General features: G+C 36.5%; 2 protein-coding genes across 2 annotated transcripts in view; one reads left to right on the top strand and one right to left on the bottom strand.

Annotated features, from left to right (window-relative positions):
- The window catches only part of LOC137628836 (tripartite motif-containing protein 59-like), a 281,529-nt gene that overhangs the window by 32,606 nt on the left and 232,402 nt on the right, over positions 1-16,521 (top strand). The window lies entirely within an intron of this gene.
- LOC137628834 (uncharacterized) overlaps positions 1-16,521 on the bottom strand; it is a 147,493-nt gene that overhangs the window by 4,436 nt on the left and 126,536 nt on the right. The window contains exons 14-15 of the mRNA XM_068360077.1: positions 8,169-8,380; positions 44-183 (exon numbers count right to left, since the gene is read on the bottom strand). Coding sequence (XP_068216178.1) covers positions 44-183; positions 8,169-8,380 — 352 coding nt within the window. The remainder of the gene's footprint in view (positions 1-43; positions 184-8,168; positions 8,381-16,521) is intronic.

The raw sequence follows: 16,521 nt of genomic DNA on the forward strand, positions 1-16,521 counted from the left end.
AACTAAATTATCACAGTTGGCAAGACAGAAGAGAATAAAGTACCTGTAGAACGCATCCTGAATAACGTTCATGGAAGATGAGTTGTTGCTGGTACAGGGGATCTAAAGTACGTCTCGCGGTCGCGGTTTTCGCCTTGGCCACACACTTCTTCCCATCCACAAGGTAAACTTTGACATAGGGAGCTGGTATGGGAGAAATAATATAAAATTATTGAAAGGAGATAAGGTGAAGTGGTAGGAAAATCAGGGAACATTTTCCATGTCTGCGATATTTATGGATCCGTGACTGTTCATACATTTGTCTAACCATTTATATATAATAAACTGACTTTCATTAGACACAGAAAAAAAAGGCTGGTAGAAGAAAGGCTGGTAGTTAACATTGGATTGAAAAAAAAAAAAGATACAAATCTAAACTCTTAGTCTTTCCTTGAAAGGGACCATAAATCATTCACTCTTGAGGAGAATCAAAAAGACAATTTGAGTTTCCGGTAGAAAGTGAACAGATGATTTATTCGCTCATGTTTGTTGCACTTTTCGCTGAAATGCAATCCAGAATAGAGGCAACGCTAACTGTGGAGAATAATTATTTGCTCTGTGTAACAAAGTTAGTGGAATTAGATAGTAATGGGTAAAGGTTCAAATTGTTTAAAGAATATTTGGCGTAATGTTCTTGGAAAGAAGAAGAAACAAGCGATAAATCTGCTGGTGGGTGATGGGTGTAAACTTGTCTCATGTACCCTATAACATTCTATGGATTAATTAAAAAGATACTACTTCCATTTGTAATTCTACTAAATAAATAGAAAAATTTGGAGCATTCCAACTAATAACATAACTGTCATGAACTCATTTCCATCTACTCGGATGAAATAAAAGATAAAAGAAAGGATAAGTAGTGCTATATGCTCATGATCACATGCAACACAATATAACCTCGTAGTCTAGGCTCTTCAAAGGAAATGTAGTTGAAATAATGAAAATATTATGTCCAGAATAATGATGGATAATTCAATAAAATGTATTTCTCCAAGGTAAGAAGATAGTAGAGCAAGTAAATAAGGAGAAAAGATAGATGGTTCTGAGGGGAATCGTACTTCTATGTAGTTCAGAGAACAAAGATGCATGGAATGGCGAACCTCGAGAGAAAGGCGTATTGAGTGAGGTAGATGCACTATATAAGATGTCCAATGGGATTGCCTGTCTAAAAAGATACGTAACTTAGAAATGTCTATGTGATATGTCTATCTAAAGAAAAACAGGACAAATATCTATCTAGAGGACCAATTGTTCCATAATAAAGATTAGCAAGGGTGAAAGATGCCCAATAAAAAATGTGTTCTGTACAAAAAGGTGTTTGATAAAGATTATCTAAAGAGAAAGATGTCCCAAGAAATATATTACAGGAGAGAAAACTACCCCATAGATAGGTCTACTTAAAGAAATGGGTGTTCTGTAGAAATATCAATCTAGAGAAAAAGACATCCCACAGTAATGTATTTCTGGAGAGAAGGGTGTCATGGAAATCTACGACAAGGGAAAGATAAGTCGTTGGGGAGGAAACATAACTCATTGGGAAGCCATTTTCAATAAACAGTACACAAATTAACCCATTCCTAGAAAGGAATCAGCTCTATGGAAAAGTGTAACGACAGAAAGGATATAGGAAAAGGGAACAGCCTTCAATCAGAAGAGGAGGCAAAAGGATGTGCTGCCTGCAATAAAAAAATATGACATGAAGATCAACGAAAAACATCCGACAAAGAGGATGGTGTAACCTGGGATCCATTCAGAGAAGTTGGCCAACACACCGAGTCTGGAGTCAGTGATGATGCATGCTGGGCCACACTCACCTCTCCTGCCAGTCCTGCACCATAGTCTAGCCCAGCTCACCATTGTACCTCACGTTTTTCGTACACTGTAATACTTTTGCTATTTTTTGTCGTATCACTCGCTCTTCCCTGCACTGATAATAGACCAACCTGTGTAAGCATACTAGCTCATGTTTTATTTTGTTTGAATTTTGGTGACGTTCTTGCTCGCAAGTCCGGGTATATATGCTCGATGTCTGTTTAATAAAGTTTAGTTGCATTCACCTCACTTCTCAGTTGCAACCTAACGGTCCACTCGCACACCGCTGCGTACTTCTTTTTACTGTGATCTATTTCCACTGGACTCTCTTAAATTATGTATGTATCTTAGGTTAATGGACATTATATTGCCACAAGGCTTGAAGAAGTGAAAATAGAAAATATATGAAAAGGATAAAATAAATATTATATGGACCAAACAAACATAATTGTCTCAAGCTATGTGCAAAATGTAAATATTCAGTTGGTGTGAAATTCAGTAATAAAGATACTGCAAAATAATGTGATAATTATATCTTCTATTAAGCTAGGATACATATATCATTTAAAAGAAACATTGCAGTGGATATAGGTCACAGTAAAAAAGGAGTAAACACAACGATGACCAGGCCAAGACTACGGTGCAGAACTGAGGCTCACTCCAGCCTCGGTGTGTTGGCTGACATGGATTGGGATTTCCAGAGATAAAATGGCGTTCCATAATGAGCTCTCTTTTCAGAGGCAACAGTGATTCTATTGAAGCATGTTTCAGAAGAGAAATGGAGTTTAACGCAGAATGCTCAAAGAAGGATAACAATGAGAAAATCCTGGAGAGCTATTTCAGGAGGAATGATAATTCTGATGAAAGTTGTCAGGGAAGGTTTTTAAGGAGAAAGGCTTTTGCAAAGAACCAATCTAACAGAAACGTGCGTCCACAGAGAAAGGTATATTACTGAGAATGGCTCTTATTCTTCAAAGAGATATTGCCATTCTGGGAAAGGATAATTTAACCTAAACTAAACACAAGGACAAAGGTAAGAAAGTTATCATTATTGGGTATGAAACTAGAGACAAAAATGGTTATAAGGAGAAATGTATTTCCAGAGTAAATGTTTGTAAACAACGTTATAATTTTTAAAGAAAATGGAAGAGAGGAAATATTCTGAGTTAGTAGTAGAGGCTCCTTACAACAGCAATGTCCAAACATGGAAGGAGGAAACCTTTTGCGTCACTGTATTCAAGTGTTTCTGTTTCTGATAGCTGGAATGTTCCTGAATGCAGATACTGCTATCATCCATAAAAAGGAAGATCTTATTTTTGCTTTGGAATTCTAATTCCCAAATTAATACACATATTATTTACAATGATGCTCTTTATTTATGGTTGGTGCAGCAGGAACCACATTAAGGAACATATCCACCTCACTTTCTGCTCTACAGAAGTGGTGAGTCAGATGATATCAAGAGATGATTCCATTGGATTAAAAGGAACTTTCTTGTTTGTACCATTAAAGGTAAAAAAAAAAAGGTTTCTTTTTTTTTACCATGCTATGTAAAATCACAGGGTATTGAAAATTAAAATGGAAAAGCAACTGGATTAGATGATAATCAAACGAAATAAAACTCTGAAAGGAATCTGTGATCATGTTACTTTTGTATGCTGTTCTCACTACTACTAAGGTGGCCTTGAAAGGAGGGCCACTGCGAGAAAGATGGACACTACTTCTGGGGTGTTGGGGGCTGGGAAGGAAAGAGAATGTTATCAACTGTAAATAAAATGGAAAGAATATCACTACACATATAATGTATTGATGAAAGTAATGTCAGGTCTGACAGAATTCTAAACACTAAAGAAAGTTTATCTAACACATAATTGAGAATGTATTGATGCAAGAAATGCTAGGTCTGACAGAATTCTAAACACTAAAGAAAGTTTATCTAACACATAATTGAGAATGTATTGATGCAAGAAATGCTAGGTCTGACAGAATTCTAAACACTAAAGGAAGTTTATCTAAAACATAATTGAGAATGTATTGATGCAAGAAATGCTAGGTCTGACAGAATTCTAAACACTAAAGCAAGTCTATTCAAAACATAATTGAGAATATATTGACAAAAACAATTCTAGGTCTGACAGAATTCTAAACACTAAAGGAAGTTTAGTCTGACAGAATTCTAAACACTAAAGGAAGTTTATCTAAAACATAATTGAGAATGTATTGATGCAAGAAATGCTAGGTCTCACAGAATTCTAAACACTAAAAAAAAGTTTATCTAACACATAATTGAGAATGTATTGATGCAAGAAAAGCTATGTCTCACAGAATTCTAATTACTAAAGGAAGTTTGTTTAAACACATAATTATCAAAAGAAGGTGAAATTGAATGTTAGGTAGAAATGCCTGCTTAAACTGAATGTAAGAATGAGAAATTGTTTGTGATTGAATGAAGATACATACCTACAGAAATGTTATCAGTAAAAATGTCACCTCATATGAATGAATATCATGTACAATCAGTTTAAAACATACCGGGTTTTAAAAAGCTACAGGGGCCTATAAGAGAAGATACTTAATAGAAAGAATCTAAAAGACTTGAAAACCCTCGTAGAGGTTATTCTTCAAGATTTCCTGTTGGGTTTGCTATAAGAGAAAGACGAAAGACATCCCAGGAAAGACACCCCAGGAGAAATAAAAGACCCTGGCTGTAAAAGACAGTGAACAAAACTCTATAATACTCTTGAACATTGTGTGAAATCAACCCTATCTATTTCTCTCTGAAATTGTATGAAAATCTCCAAAGTTTTCCATGAAATAGCATTGATAACTCCCTATGTATTTCTGAAATCAAGTGAAAAATCAATTTTTTATGAAATAGCATTGATAACTCCCAATGTATCTTTGAAATCATGTGAAAATTCCAAAGTTTTCTAAGAAATAGCATTGATAACTCCCTATGGATCTCTGAAATTATGTGAAAATTCCAAAGTTTTCCATGAAATAGCACTGATAACTCTCTATGTATTTCCGAAATCAAGTGAAAAATCCATTTTTTTATGAAATAGCATTGATAACTCCCAATGTATCTTTGAAATCATGTGAAAATTCCAAATTTTTCTAAGAAATAGCATTGATAACTCCCTATGGATCTCTGAAATTGTATGAAAATCTCCAAAGTTTTCCATGAAATGGCACTGATAACTCCCTATGTATCTCTGAAATCATGTGAAAATTCCAAAGTTTTCTATGAAATAGCATTGGTAACTCCCTATGTATTTCTGAAATCATGTGAAAATTCCAAAGTTTTCTATGAAATAGCATTGATAACTCCCTATGTATCTCTGAAATTGTGAAAATTCCAACGTTTTCTAAGAAATAGCATTGATAACTCCCTATGTATCTCTGAAATCATGGGAAAATTCCAAAGTTTTCTAAGAAATAGCATTGATAACTCCCTATGTATCTCTGAAATCATGGGAAAATTCCAAACTTTTTCATGAAATAGCATTGATAACTCCCTATGTATTTCTGAAATCATGGGAAAACTGTTTAGTTCTCTTAGAAATTGTGTGAAATATCTACACTTTTTCTGAATTTGAATAAGGCAACTATGTTGTTCTCTATGAAATTGTGTGAAAGACTATTATCAGTTATCTCTTAAATCATATATGTAATAAAGTCCTAGTTGCTAAAATGAAGCATTACAGACTCATTTTCTCTTATTCGTATGAGACTTTATAAATTATTCAAAATGAAATGTTTGAAACAATCGCCAGTTCTCACTAAATTTAATGAATCTCTAGTTTTTTTTAGATATGTAAGTTTTTTTTAAAATATGTAAGAGATAATCCTCAGCTCTCTATAAAATAAAATGTGAAAGAATTGTTCATCCTCTATAGAAATGAAGAAAAAATTATCCGTTACCTCTAAAACCATCTGTGAAAGAATATTTTGTTTCACATATCTCAAACATTACGACTTGTCTCAAATCTTATGTCAGGTTCCTGCCTAATCTATCTAGCTCAGTGTTCACCTATCTCACCTTTCCCTCCTTAGAACAAAGGTTTAAAAGTCATTCATGAATGGCAAAGGTAAGGGACAGAGACATTGCCCTATCAAACAGGATAATGCCCTAGAGACATATGATCAGCGCCCAAGCCCCCTCTCCACACAATCTAAGACTAAAGAGGGCCAGGCAGTGGCTACTGATGACTCAGCAGATAGACCTATAGGCTTCCCTCCGTCCTTAGCCCTCAAGGATGGTGAGGTTGCAGCGACCAAAACTAACAAGTTTGAGCGCGACTTGAGCCATTGTCTGGCGATCACTAGTTCATCTATTTTGACTTATAAATTGGCACACGGATTTCAGAAGCCCCAAAGTAAATGTCCTTCTGCCTTTCAAAGTGTCATTGATATTTATTGAACCAAATCATCAATCATTCTTATTTCCGACAACGTCCTCCATATAAGTAAATCGACACTTAGACATTCATATATATGCTTGTCTTTGTCAGTCAATGGCTATCACAGAATTTGGAGGGACTTTATCCAGTAATTTCCCATAGAGTTCCCATTTCTTCAAATCTACAAGGTTAACTTTCTAGGCAATAACGGTTAAAAACAATAAAGTGGAAACTATAAAAGTCCCTCAACATTTCCCCAAAGAAGAGTAGACATCACTCTCCTACTTGGACCCTTTCTAAGCACTCTCCTACTTGGACCATTTCCAAGCACTCTCCTACTTGGACCCTTTCTAAGCACTCTCCTACTTGGACCATTTCCAAGCACTCTCCTACTTGAACCATTGTCTAAGCACTCTCCTACTTGGACCCTTTCTAAGCACTCTCCTACTTGGACCATTTCCAAGCACTCTCCTACTTGAACCATTGTCTAAGCACTCTCCTACTTGGACCCTTTCTAAGCACTCTCCTACTTGGACCATTTCCAAGCACTCTCCTACTTGGACCATTTCCAAGCACTCTCCTACTTGAACCATTGTCTAAGCACTCTCCTACTTGGACCCTTTCTAAGCACTCTCCTACTTGGACCCTTTCTAAGCACTCTCCTACTTGGACCATTTCCAAGCACTCTCCTACTTGGACCCTTTCTAAGCACTCTCCTACTTGGACCATTTCCAAGCACTCTCCTACTTGAACCATTGTCTAAGCACTCTCCTACTTGGACCCTTTCTAAGCACTCTCCTACTTAGACCATTTCTAAGCACTCTCCTACTTGGACCATTTCCAAGCACTTTCCTACTTGGACCCCTTCTAAGCACTCTCCTACTTGGACCCCTTCTAAGCACTCTCCTACTTGGATCATTGTCTAAGCACTCTCCTACTTGGACCCTTCCTAAGCACTCCCCTACTTGGACCATTGACTAAGCACTCTCCTACTTGGACCATTGTCTAAGCACTCTCCTACTTGGACCCTTTCTCAGCACTCTCCTACTTGGACCATTGTCTAAGCACTATCCTACTTGGACCCTTTCTAAGCACTCTCCTACTTGGACCCTTTCTAGGCACTCTCCTACTTGGACCATTTCTAAGCACTCTCCTAATTGGACCATCACTCTCCTACTTGGACCATCACTCTCCTACTTGGACCATTTCTAACGTACTTGGACCCTTTCTAAGCACTCTCCTACTTGGACCATTTCTAAGCACTCTCCTACTTGGACCATCACTCTCCTACTTGGACCATTTCTAACGTACTTGGACCCTTTCTAAGCACTCTCCTACTTGGACCATTTCTAAGCACTCTCCTACTTGGACCATCACTCTCCTACTTGGACCATTGTCTAAGCACTCTCCTACTTGGACCATTGTCTAAGCACTCTCCTACTTGGACCCCTTCTCAGCACTCTCCTACTTGGACCCTTTCTCAGCACTCTCCTGCTTGGACCCTTTCTCAGCACTCTCCTACTTGGACCCTTTCTAAGCACTCTCCTACCTGGACCATTTCTAACGTACTTGGACCATTTCCAAGCACTCTCCTACTTGGACCATTTCTAATGTACTTGGACCATTTCTAACGTACTTGGACCATTTCCAAGCACTTTCCTACTTGGACCTTTCTAATGTACTTGGACCATTTCTAACGTACTTGGACCATTTCCAAGCACTCTCCTACCTGGACCATTTCTAACGTACTTGGACCATTTCCAAGCACTCTCCTACCTGGACCATTTCTAACGTACTTGGACCATTTCCAAGCACTCTCCTACCTGGACCATTTCCAAGCACTCTCCTACCTGGACCATTTCTAACGTACTTGGACCATTTCTAAGCACTCTCCTTCTAAGCGCCACAACTCACCAGGCACTATCCGGGCCCCAGGCTTACACTGCAGACCCCTCGCTCGAATGACTTCCACTTCCAGCTTACTCTTTCTCTCGCACATCGACAGCTGGATGTCTCCCAGGGCCGGAGAAGCGAGGACCTGTCTCCCCACGAGCTGTCCGGGACCCAGGCCTTCGATGAACTCGCTGAGCTGCCCGTCGTTGCTAAGGCGCATGCCAGGGACTCGGCTGCAAGGGGGGCGAGAGAAGAGGAGGTCAGTGCCAAACATTGACCTGCAATTGCACTTAAAAGTAAGTCAAGCGATAATATCTTTCTGCAATATATTATGATAAAACTGTCTAATCTGATCTTTCAACTGAGCGATTTTCTTTTTACCTAACGTGAATGACAACATGAATACTGTCAACAACTGACAAAATACTTTAGCAGTTTCCACAGGGTCGTGCCAAAAAAAAAAGGAAAGAAATAAATATGTGCTTCATGGTAAGGGGGGAGGGGGGGGGGTGGTCTAGCCATCATTATACAGTGCAAAAGACAGAAGATATAAAAAAAAGGGGGCAGGGGGGGTATGTAACTGAGTTTAATTAATCTTGACTTCAAAGCTGACTTTTAAATATAGAAAAAATAAATCACGTACGAACTAAAATACAAACTGATACAAGACGCGCACACGTACACTTCAAAAGCGAGGGAACAGATTTATGAAACACTAAACACCAAACTCCATTGAAATGCAGAAGCATCTACGGAGAGGGGGGTGGGGGGTTTCTAAAGGTCTATAGGACTAAAAGGTCTTCATGACATGCGTAGACAAGGCGACGTCTTACTGTGAACAGCTGGAAGTAGCGGTGTGGGTGAAATGGATATCGCTTAGGCCTAAGCTAAAGCACTTGCTTATAATGATGGTAATGAGGATAATAGCTTTTGACAACGAAGGAGCAATAGCATTGATATCTTTAATAAGCAATGAGCATCCACAGTTAATAATAATAATAATGATAATAATAATATAAAAATAATAATAATAGTAATAATAATATAAAAATAATAATAATAATAATAACAACAACAACAACAACAACAACAACAACAACAATAATAATAACAATATTACTAATAATAATAATAATAATAATAATAACTTGAGAATAGAAATAATAATCTTGAAGTATGTTAAAATTAACAATAACAATCTTTGTGAACAAAACAGAAACACGAAAATAACAATATTAACTTCTTTAGAAACAGAATAACATCTGTAAATAATAATAATAATAATAATAAATAATAATAATAATAAATAACTTATTACACAGACAGTTACTTTCCCAAGTGTATAAGATCATTAAAATGTGGGGGAAAATTTACAATAAAAAATTTTCATTGATTAGATAATAAAATATAGGAGGAAATTGATCGGACACCCCCTTCCCTCCCCCTCACCAAGGGAGGGGGAGGGGGGTTAGAATCACCCACCACCAACTTCAGGGACGCGCTTTCAGGCTGCTACTAACTACGTCATACTGGCTATTAGGCCGGGAGCACACTAGCGACTCTGTGGCGCCACAAAGCCACAGCATCGTGTGGCGGGGATGTGGTCTCCCATAGTTTTCCATTGTTTTCAAGTTTTGCCGCGCAAACTAGCGACTGTGGCAAGCGACTGTGGCTCTCTGTCGCTCATCCCCGCCACAGGCGTGGCGTGGCTTTGTGGCGCCACAAAGCCACAGCATCGTGTGGTGGGGATGTGGTCTCCCATAGGTTTCCATTGTTTTCAAGTTTTGCCGCGCAAACTAGCGACTGTGGCAAGCGCTTGTGGCAGGCGACTGTGGCTCTCTGTCGCTCATCCCCGCCACAGGCGTCGCGTGGCTTTGTGGCGCCACAGAGTCGCTAGTCTGCTCCCAGCCTTAGTGCTAGTTCTTCTACAGCATATGGGTATGTTAGGCAGTGGATTTTCTATTTAAAAAACAAATCCCGATTAATTATTCTTTGTGATTTCATATATGTAAGATGGGTATAGTTGTTCTATTCATGATATATTGCCATTATTTTTAAAATTCACTTCTGTAGACGGGCAGAAGGTGCGGTTTGAAATATACGGTTTAAACGTAAGAAATCGTATGTAAAATCTAGTTTTTTAATTTTTCAACTATGAAATTCATAGAGTTTCAAAGTAGATTAAAGAACACATCTCAGATACAAATTTGGAAATTTAAAATTGAAAGTTTAGTGTTTAATCTTCGAATTCTTCAAAAAATACTCGAGAAACAATATTCAATAATTAAGATCATCCTCAAAATAGTTAAAACTAGAAATTTCCAATAAAACATTCGAAATCTGAAGCGATCATTATTCATTTTAACATTTTATTCTATCACAAATTGAATTTGAAACTTGAGATCGACTTAATTTCGTAATTCACACTTTTAATTTGCTTTGAAAAACCATCAGTAATAGTAAACACGAATGACAAACTATTTGTTGAACGAACCATTACAAAGTCAATCAGAGACATAACTGAGTGAGGTGGAAATTTTCATTGTTTTTCTCTTACTGTGATTCATTTCTCTCGGTGGATTTGCAACTGGGACGCCAGGATTGCAAAAAAGGCAAACGATCATTCAACGTAGCTTAAGGCAAAACAAGGACACATGAAAATTCGTCTGTCATCTTTTTTATTTTGACATTTCTTAAGAATCATTAGATAGCTTTTTTTTTTTTTTTTTTTTTTTTTTTTTTTTTTTGTAATTTTAAGAATCACTACAGAAATTCGTTTTGTTTGACACTTCTTAAACATAACTAGACAATTCCTTTTGTTTGGAAATTCTTAAGAATTACTTCAGAAATTGCTTTCGTTTGACACTTCTTAAACATAACTAGACAATTCCTTTTGTTTGGAAATTTCTAAGAATCACTACAGAAATTGCTTTCGTTTGACACTTCTCAAACATAACTAGACAATTACTTTTGTTTGGAAATTTCTAAGAATGACTACAGAAATTGCTTTCGTTTGACACTTCTCAAACATAACTAGACAATTACTTTTGTTTGGAAATTTCTAAGAACCACTACAAAAATTGCTTTCGTTTGACACTTCTTAAACATAACTAGACAATTCCTTTTGTTTGGAAATTTCTAAGAATCACTACAGAAATTGCTTTCGTTTGAAACTTCTTAAACATGACTCGACAATTCCTTTTGTTTGGAAATTTCTAAGAATCACTACAGAAATTGCTTTCGTTTGACACTTCTTGAACATAACTAGACAATTCCTTTTTTTTGGAAATTTCTTAGAATCACTACATAAATTCTTTTTGTTTGACACTTCTTAAACATAACTAGACCATTCCTTTTGTTTGGAAATTTCTAAGAATCATTACAGAAATAGCTTTCGTTTGACACTTCTTAAACATAACTAGACAATTCCTTTTGTTTGGAAATTTCTAAGAATCACTACAGAAATTCTTTTTGTTAGATACCTCTTAAGAATCACTAAGGAATCTCTTTTGTTTGGCAATTTTTTAAGAATCACTACAGAAATTCCTTTTGTTTGACACATCTTAAGAATCACTAGAGAAATTCCACTGCCTCGCTGGCACCGATGGAAGACATTCAACGGTATCCAATTTCCACATCTTCTAAAGAATCTTTTTCTTAAATAAATTACAAAATGTAATAAAAAAAAAGAACAGAAATCCACTGCCTTGAAGCCTTTATTTTTATCTACTGGCAACTTCCTAACCAAGCAAAAGCCACTGACTAACAAACTGCTTTTACAAATCTTTAAAAAAGCGGGGTTCACACGGTCGACCGGTTCATCGAACCCGGTTGTCGAACCAGGTTGTCGAACTCAGTTGTCGAACCAGGTTGTCGAACTCGGTTGTCGAACCCGATTGTCGAACCAGGTTGTCGAACTCGGTTGTCGAACCGGGTTGTCGAACCTAGTTGTTGAACCAGGTTGTCGAACCTGCTTTTCAAACGGTTCGAAGAGGTAGAGTCAGTCACAAGTGCATGAGGTTTGTGGACAATGAAGCCCCGCCCACAAAAGTCAGTTGAGAACAGACTTTCTTCGAACTGTTCGAACATCACTTCAAATACTAGTGTGTCGAACTGCGTTCTGTCGAACCGCGTTCGACGAACCGTTCGACTGCTTAAACCCGCCCTCAAAGGCTAAACTGTGATGTAAGCATCGGATTGAAGCAACGGGTCTTGCTACTGTACAGTAAGAAATCATAGATGACATTTTTTGGAACCTTGTGTAAACTCATTAATGACTGTTCTTAAAGAAATAAACAATATATATAAAAAAATATATTTATTTAATTCATCCTCTTAGCATTCCTAGTAGATGTTTGCATGTCAGATCAGTCTAAATTTTCAAAATAAGCCATGATTCGTTATATGTTTGTGTGAGAGAGAGAGAGAGAGAGAGAGAGAGAGAGAGAGAGAGAGAGAGAGAGAGAGAGAGAGAGAGAGATAATAAATCTGTGATTAGCTCCTGTCAATCATTAGAGCCTTGAGAACATTTATTTAGAAGAAATCGAACTGTGTATACTGAATTATTAATATTAACATGAAAACAACATTACAATATTCAGATAAGTTGGTCTTGTGGAAATTAGATTTTATCTTACTTTTGTTTCTTTTGACCCACTGTTAAAGACGTAGTTAATGGCAAGTTTACAACCTATACATTTTGACCCATTGTTAAAGACGTAGGTACTGGTAAGTTTACAACTTATACATTTTGACCCAGACATAGTTACTGGCAAGTTTACAACCTATACATTTTGACCCAGACATAGTTACTGGCAAGTTTACAACTCATACATTTTGACCCATTGTTAAAGACGTAGTTACTGGCAAGTTTACAACTTATACATTTTGACCCAGACATAGTTACTGGCAAGTTTACAACCTATACATTTTGACCCAGACATAGTTACTGGCAAGTTTACAACCTATACATTTTGACCCAGACATAGTTACTGGCAAGTTTACAACTCATACATTTTGACCCACTGTTAAAGACGTAGTTACTGGCAAGTTTACAACTTATACATTTTGACCCAGACGTAGTTACTGGCAAGTTTACAACCTATACATTTTGACCCATTGTTAAAGACGTAGTTATTGGCAAGTTTACAACTTATACATTTTGACCCAGACATAGTTACTGGCAAGTTTACAACTTATACATTTTGACCCACTGTTAAAGACGTAGTTACTGGCAAGTTTACAACTTATACATTTTGACCCAGACGTAGTTACTGGAAAGTTTACAACTTATATATTTTGACCCCCTGTTAAAGACGTAGTTACTGGCAAGTTTACAACTTATACATTTTGACCCAGACGTAGTTACTGGAAAGTTTACAACTTATACATTTTGACCCACTGTTAAAGACGTAGTTACTGGCAAGTTTACAACTTATACATTTTGACCCAGACGTAGTTACTGGAAAGTTTACAACCTATACATTTTGACCCACTGTTAAAGACGTAGTTACTGGCAAGTTTACAACTTATACATTTTGACTCAGACATAGTTACTGGCAAGTTTAAAACCTATACATTTTGACCCAGACATAGTTACTGGCAAGTTTACAACTCATACATTTTGACCCATTGTAAAAGACGTAGTTACTGGCAAGTTTACAACTTATACATTTTGACCCAGACGTAGTTACTGGAAAGTTTACAACCTATACATTTTGACCCACTGTTAAAGACGTAGTTACTGGCAAGTTTACAACTTATACATTTTGACCCAGACATAGTTACTGGCAAGTTTAAAACCTATACATTTTGACCCAGACATAGTTACTGGCAAGTTTACAACTCATACATTTTGACCCATTGTAAAAGACGTAGTTACTGGCAAGTTTACAACCTATACATTTTGACCCACTGTTAAAGTCGTAGTTACTGGCAAGTTTACAACTTATACATTTTGACCCAGACGTAGTTACTGGCAAGTTTACAACCTATACATTTTGACCCACTGTTAAAGACGTAGTTACTGGTAAGTTTACAACTTATAAATTTTGACCCAGACATAGTTACTGGCAAGTTTAAAACCTATACATTTTGACCCAGACATAGTTACTGGCAAGTTTATAACTCATACATTTTGACCCATTGTAAAAGACGTGGTTACTGGCAAGTTTACAACCTATACATTTTGACCCACTGTTGAAGACGTAGTTACTGGCAAGTTTACAACTTATACATTTTGACCCAGACGTAGTTACTGGCAAGTTTACACCCTATACATTTTGACCCACTGTTAAAGACGTAGTTACTGGTAAGTTTACAACTTATACATTTTGACCCAGACATAGTTACTGGCAAGTTTACAACCTATACATTTTGACCCACTGGTAAAGACGTAGTTACTGGTAAGTTTACAACTTATATATTTTGACCCAGACATAGTTACTGGCAAGTTTAAAACCTATACATTTTGACCCAGACATAGTTACTGGCAAGTTTACAACTCATACATTTTGACCCATTGTAAAAGACGTAGTTACTGGCAATTTTACAACCTATACATTTTGACCCACTGTTAAAGACGTAGTTACTGGCAAGTTTACAACTCATACATTTTGACCTAGACATAGTTACTGGCAAGTTTACAACTTATACATTTTGACCCAGACATAGTTACTGGCAAGTTTACAACTTATACATTTTGACCCAGACATAGTTACTGGCAAGTTTACAACTTATACATGTTGACCCACTGTTAAAGACGTAGTTACTGGCAAGTTTAAAACTTATACATTTTTCTGAAGTTTCTTCCAATGTAAGAAATCCTTATATGCTTTAATTTCTTTTTCACACAGATTAAATTGCTTATAAACTTATTACTTATAAACTATGGGTCAAATGTGCTGCAGCTTGTTTGCTGGAGGTCATTTGCATATGTGCATTTGTTTGTATTGGTAGGTGTACTCGAGTGTGCATGAAATAGGGCTATACTTTGCTGGATTGAAAACTGAAAAATATAGACCAAATTGGTTTAAAATATAACCTAATATGGTTTCAGGCTAACAAAACAACTTTAAAGTGATAATGATAATCAAGGTTTTAACACCAGAAAAAATATGGAAAGGCTCAAAACTCGGCAAAGCTATTAAGTTTTAATAGGTAGCCTACTATTAATGTGTGGCATAGTTCTTACTCTCTCTCTCTCTCTCTCTCTCTCTCTCTCTCTCTCTCTCTCTCTCTCTCACTCTCTCTCTCTCTCTCTCTCACACACACACACGCACTCAAATGCTGCAGCTGTTCACTGATATTCGAAAATAATTGTGTACTGGAAGTTCGATTTTTTTTTAACAATGAAACTTCTCTTAAAAATGAAAATTTCTACGAAAATTGTAATTTTCCTATCACACCGTGAACCACTCTTTATGATACCTGGAGCCTCAAGCTCCCATGACCAGAACCCCCCCCCCCTCCCCCACCAATAGGCCTAATGCCCCTCTCAGGGTGCGCAAAATCGTCCTCAACTGTTTACCCACAATGCACTCTTAAAAGTAAATTGTAACAAATCATCTCTATTCTCATATAAACACGTTTAGAATTCTACATCCGAGTGGAACATGTGAAGTTTGACACCTTGAATAACTTTATAGCTGTTTGACACATAAATTTCATATATTCGTAGATTGACACATTATCACACAGACCATTACTTGATACCTAAATCTCACAGACTATAGTAGATTGTCATCTATAGCTTGGGCCATTTTAGCTTGATACCTATACCTTATTACTTGCTAAGCTACAACCCTAGTTGGAAAAACAGGACGCTATAAGCCCAAGGGCCTCAACAGGGAAAATAGCCCCGTGAGGAAAGGAAACATGGAAAAACTATAACAGAAGTTTAAGAACAATAGCAACATAAAATAAATCTTTCATATATAAACTATAAAACTTGAAAATAACAGGATGAAAACTTAAAATAATAAGAGGAAGAGGAACAAGATAGAATAGTGTGCCCGAGTGTACCCTCAAGCAAGAGATCTCTAACCCAAGACAGTGGAAGACCATGGTACAGAGGCTATGGCACTACCCACTTCTAACTATCATTTGCCAGTATTTTGATAAAAAATCTAGCATATTCTTAAGAAATATCCAAATATATTGTAATTCTAATTTTTTTTATTATTCTTACATTATTAATAGTATCGATCCTTTTATTATTATTATTATTATTATTATTATTATTATTATCATTATTAGAACTTGACATTGAGTCAAGCAATTAAGACAAATCTCACATTATAATTATAATTGTCATGCACCCAATGATAATTAGATATCTAAAAAAAAAAAAAAAAAAAATCCTTGACAAAAAAAA

The sequence above is a fragment of the Palaemon carinicauda genome, chromosome 36 (genome assembly GCF_036898095.1).
Source record: "Palaemon carinicauda isolate YSFRI2023 chromosome 36, ASM3689809v2, whole genome shotgun sequence".
Classification (NCBI taxonomy): domain Eukaryota; kingdom Metazoa; phylum Arthropoda; class Malacostraca; order Decapoda; family Palaemonidae; genus Palaemon; species Palaemon carinicauda.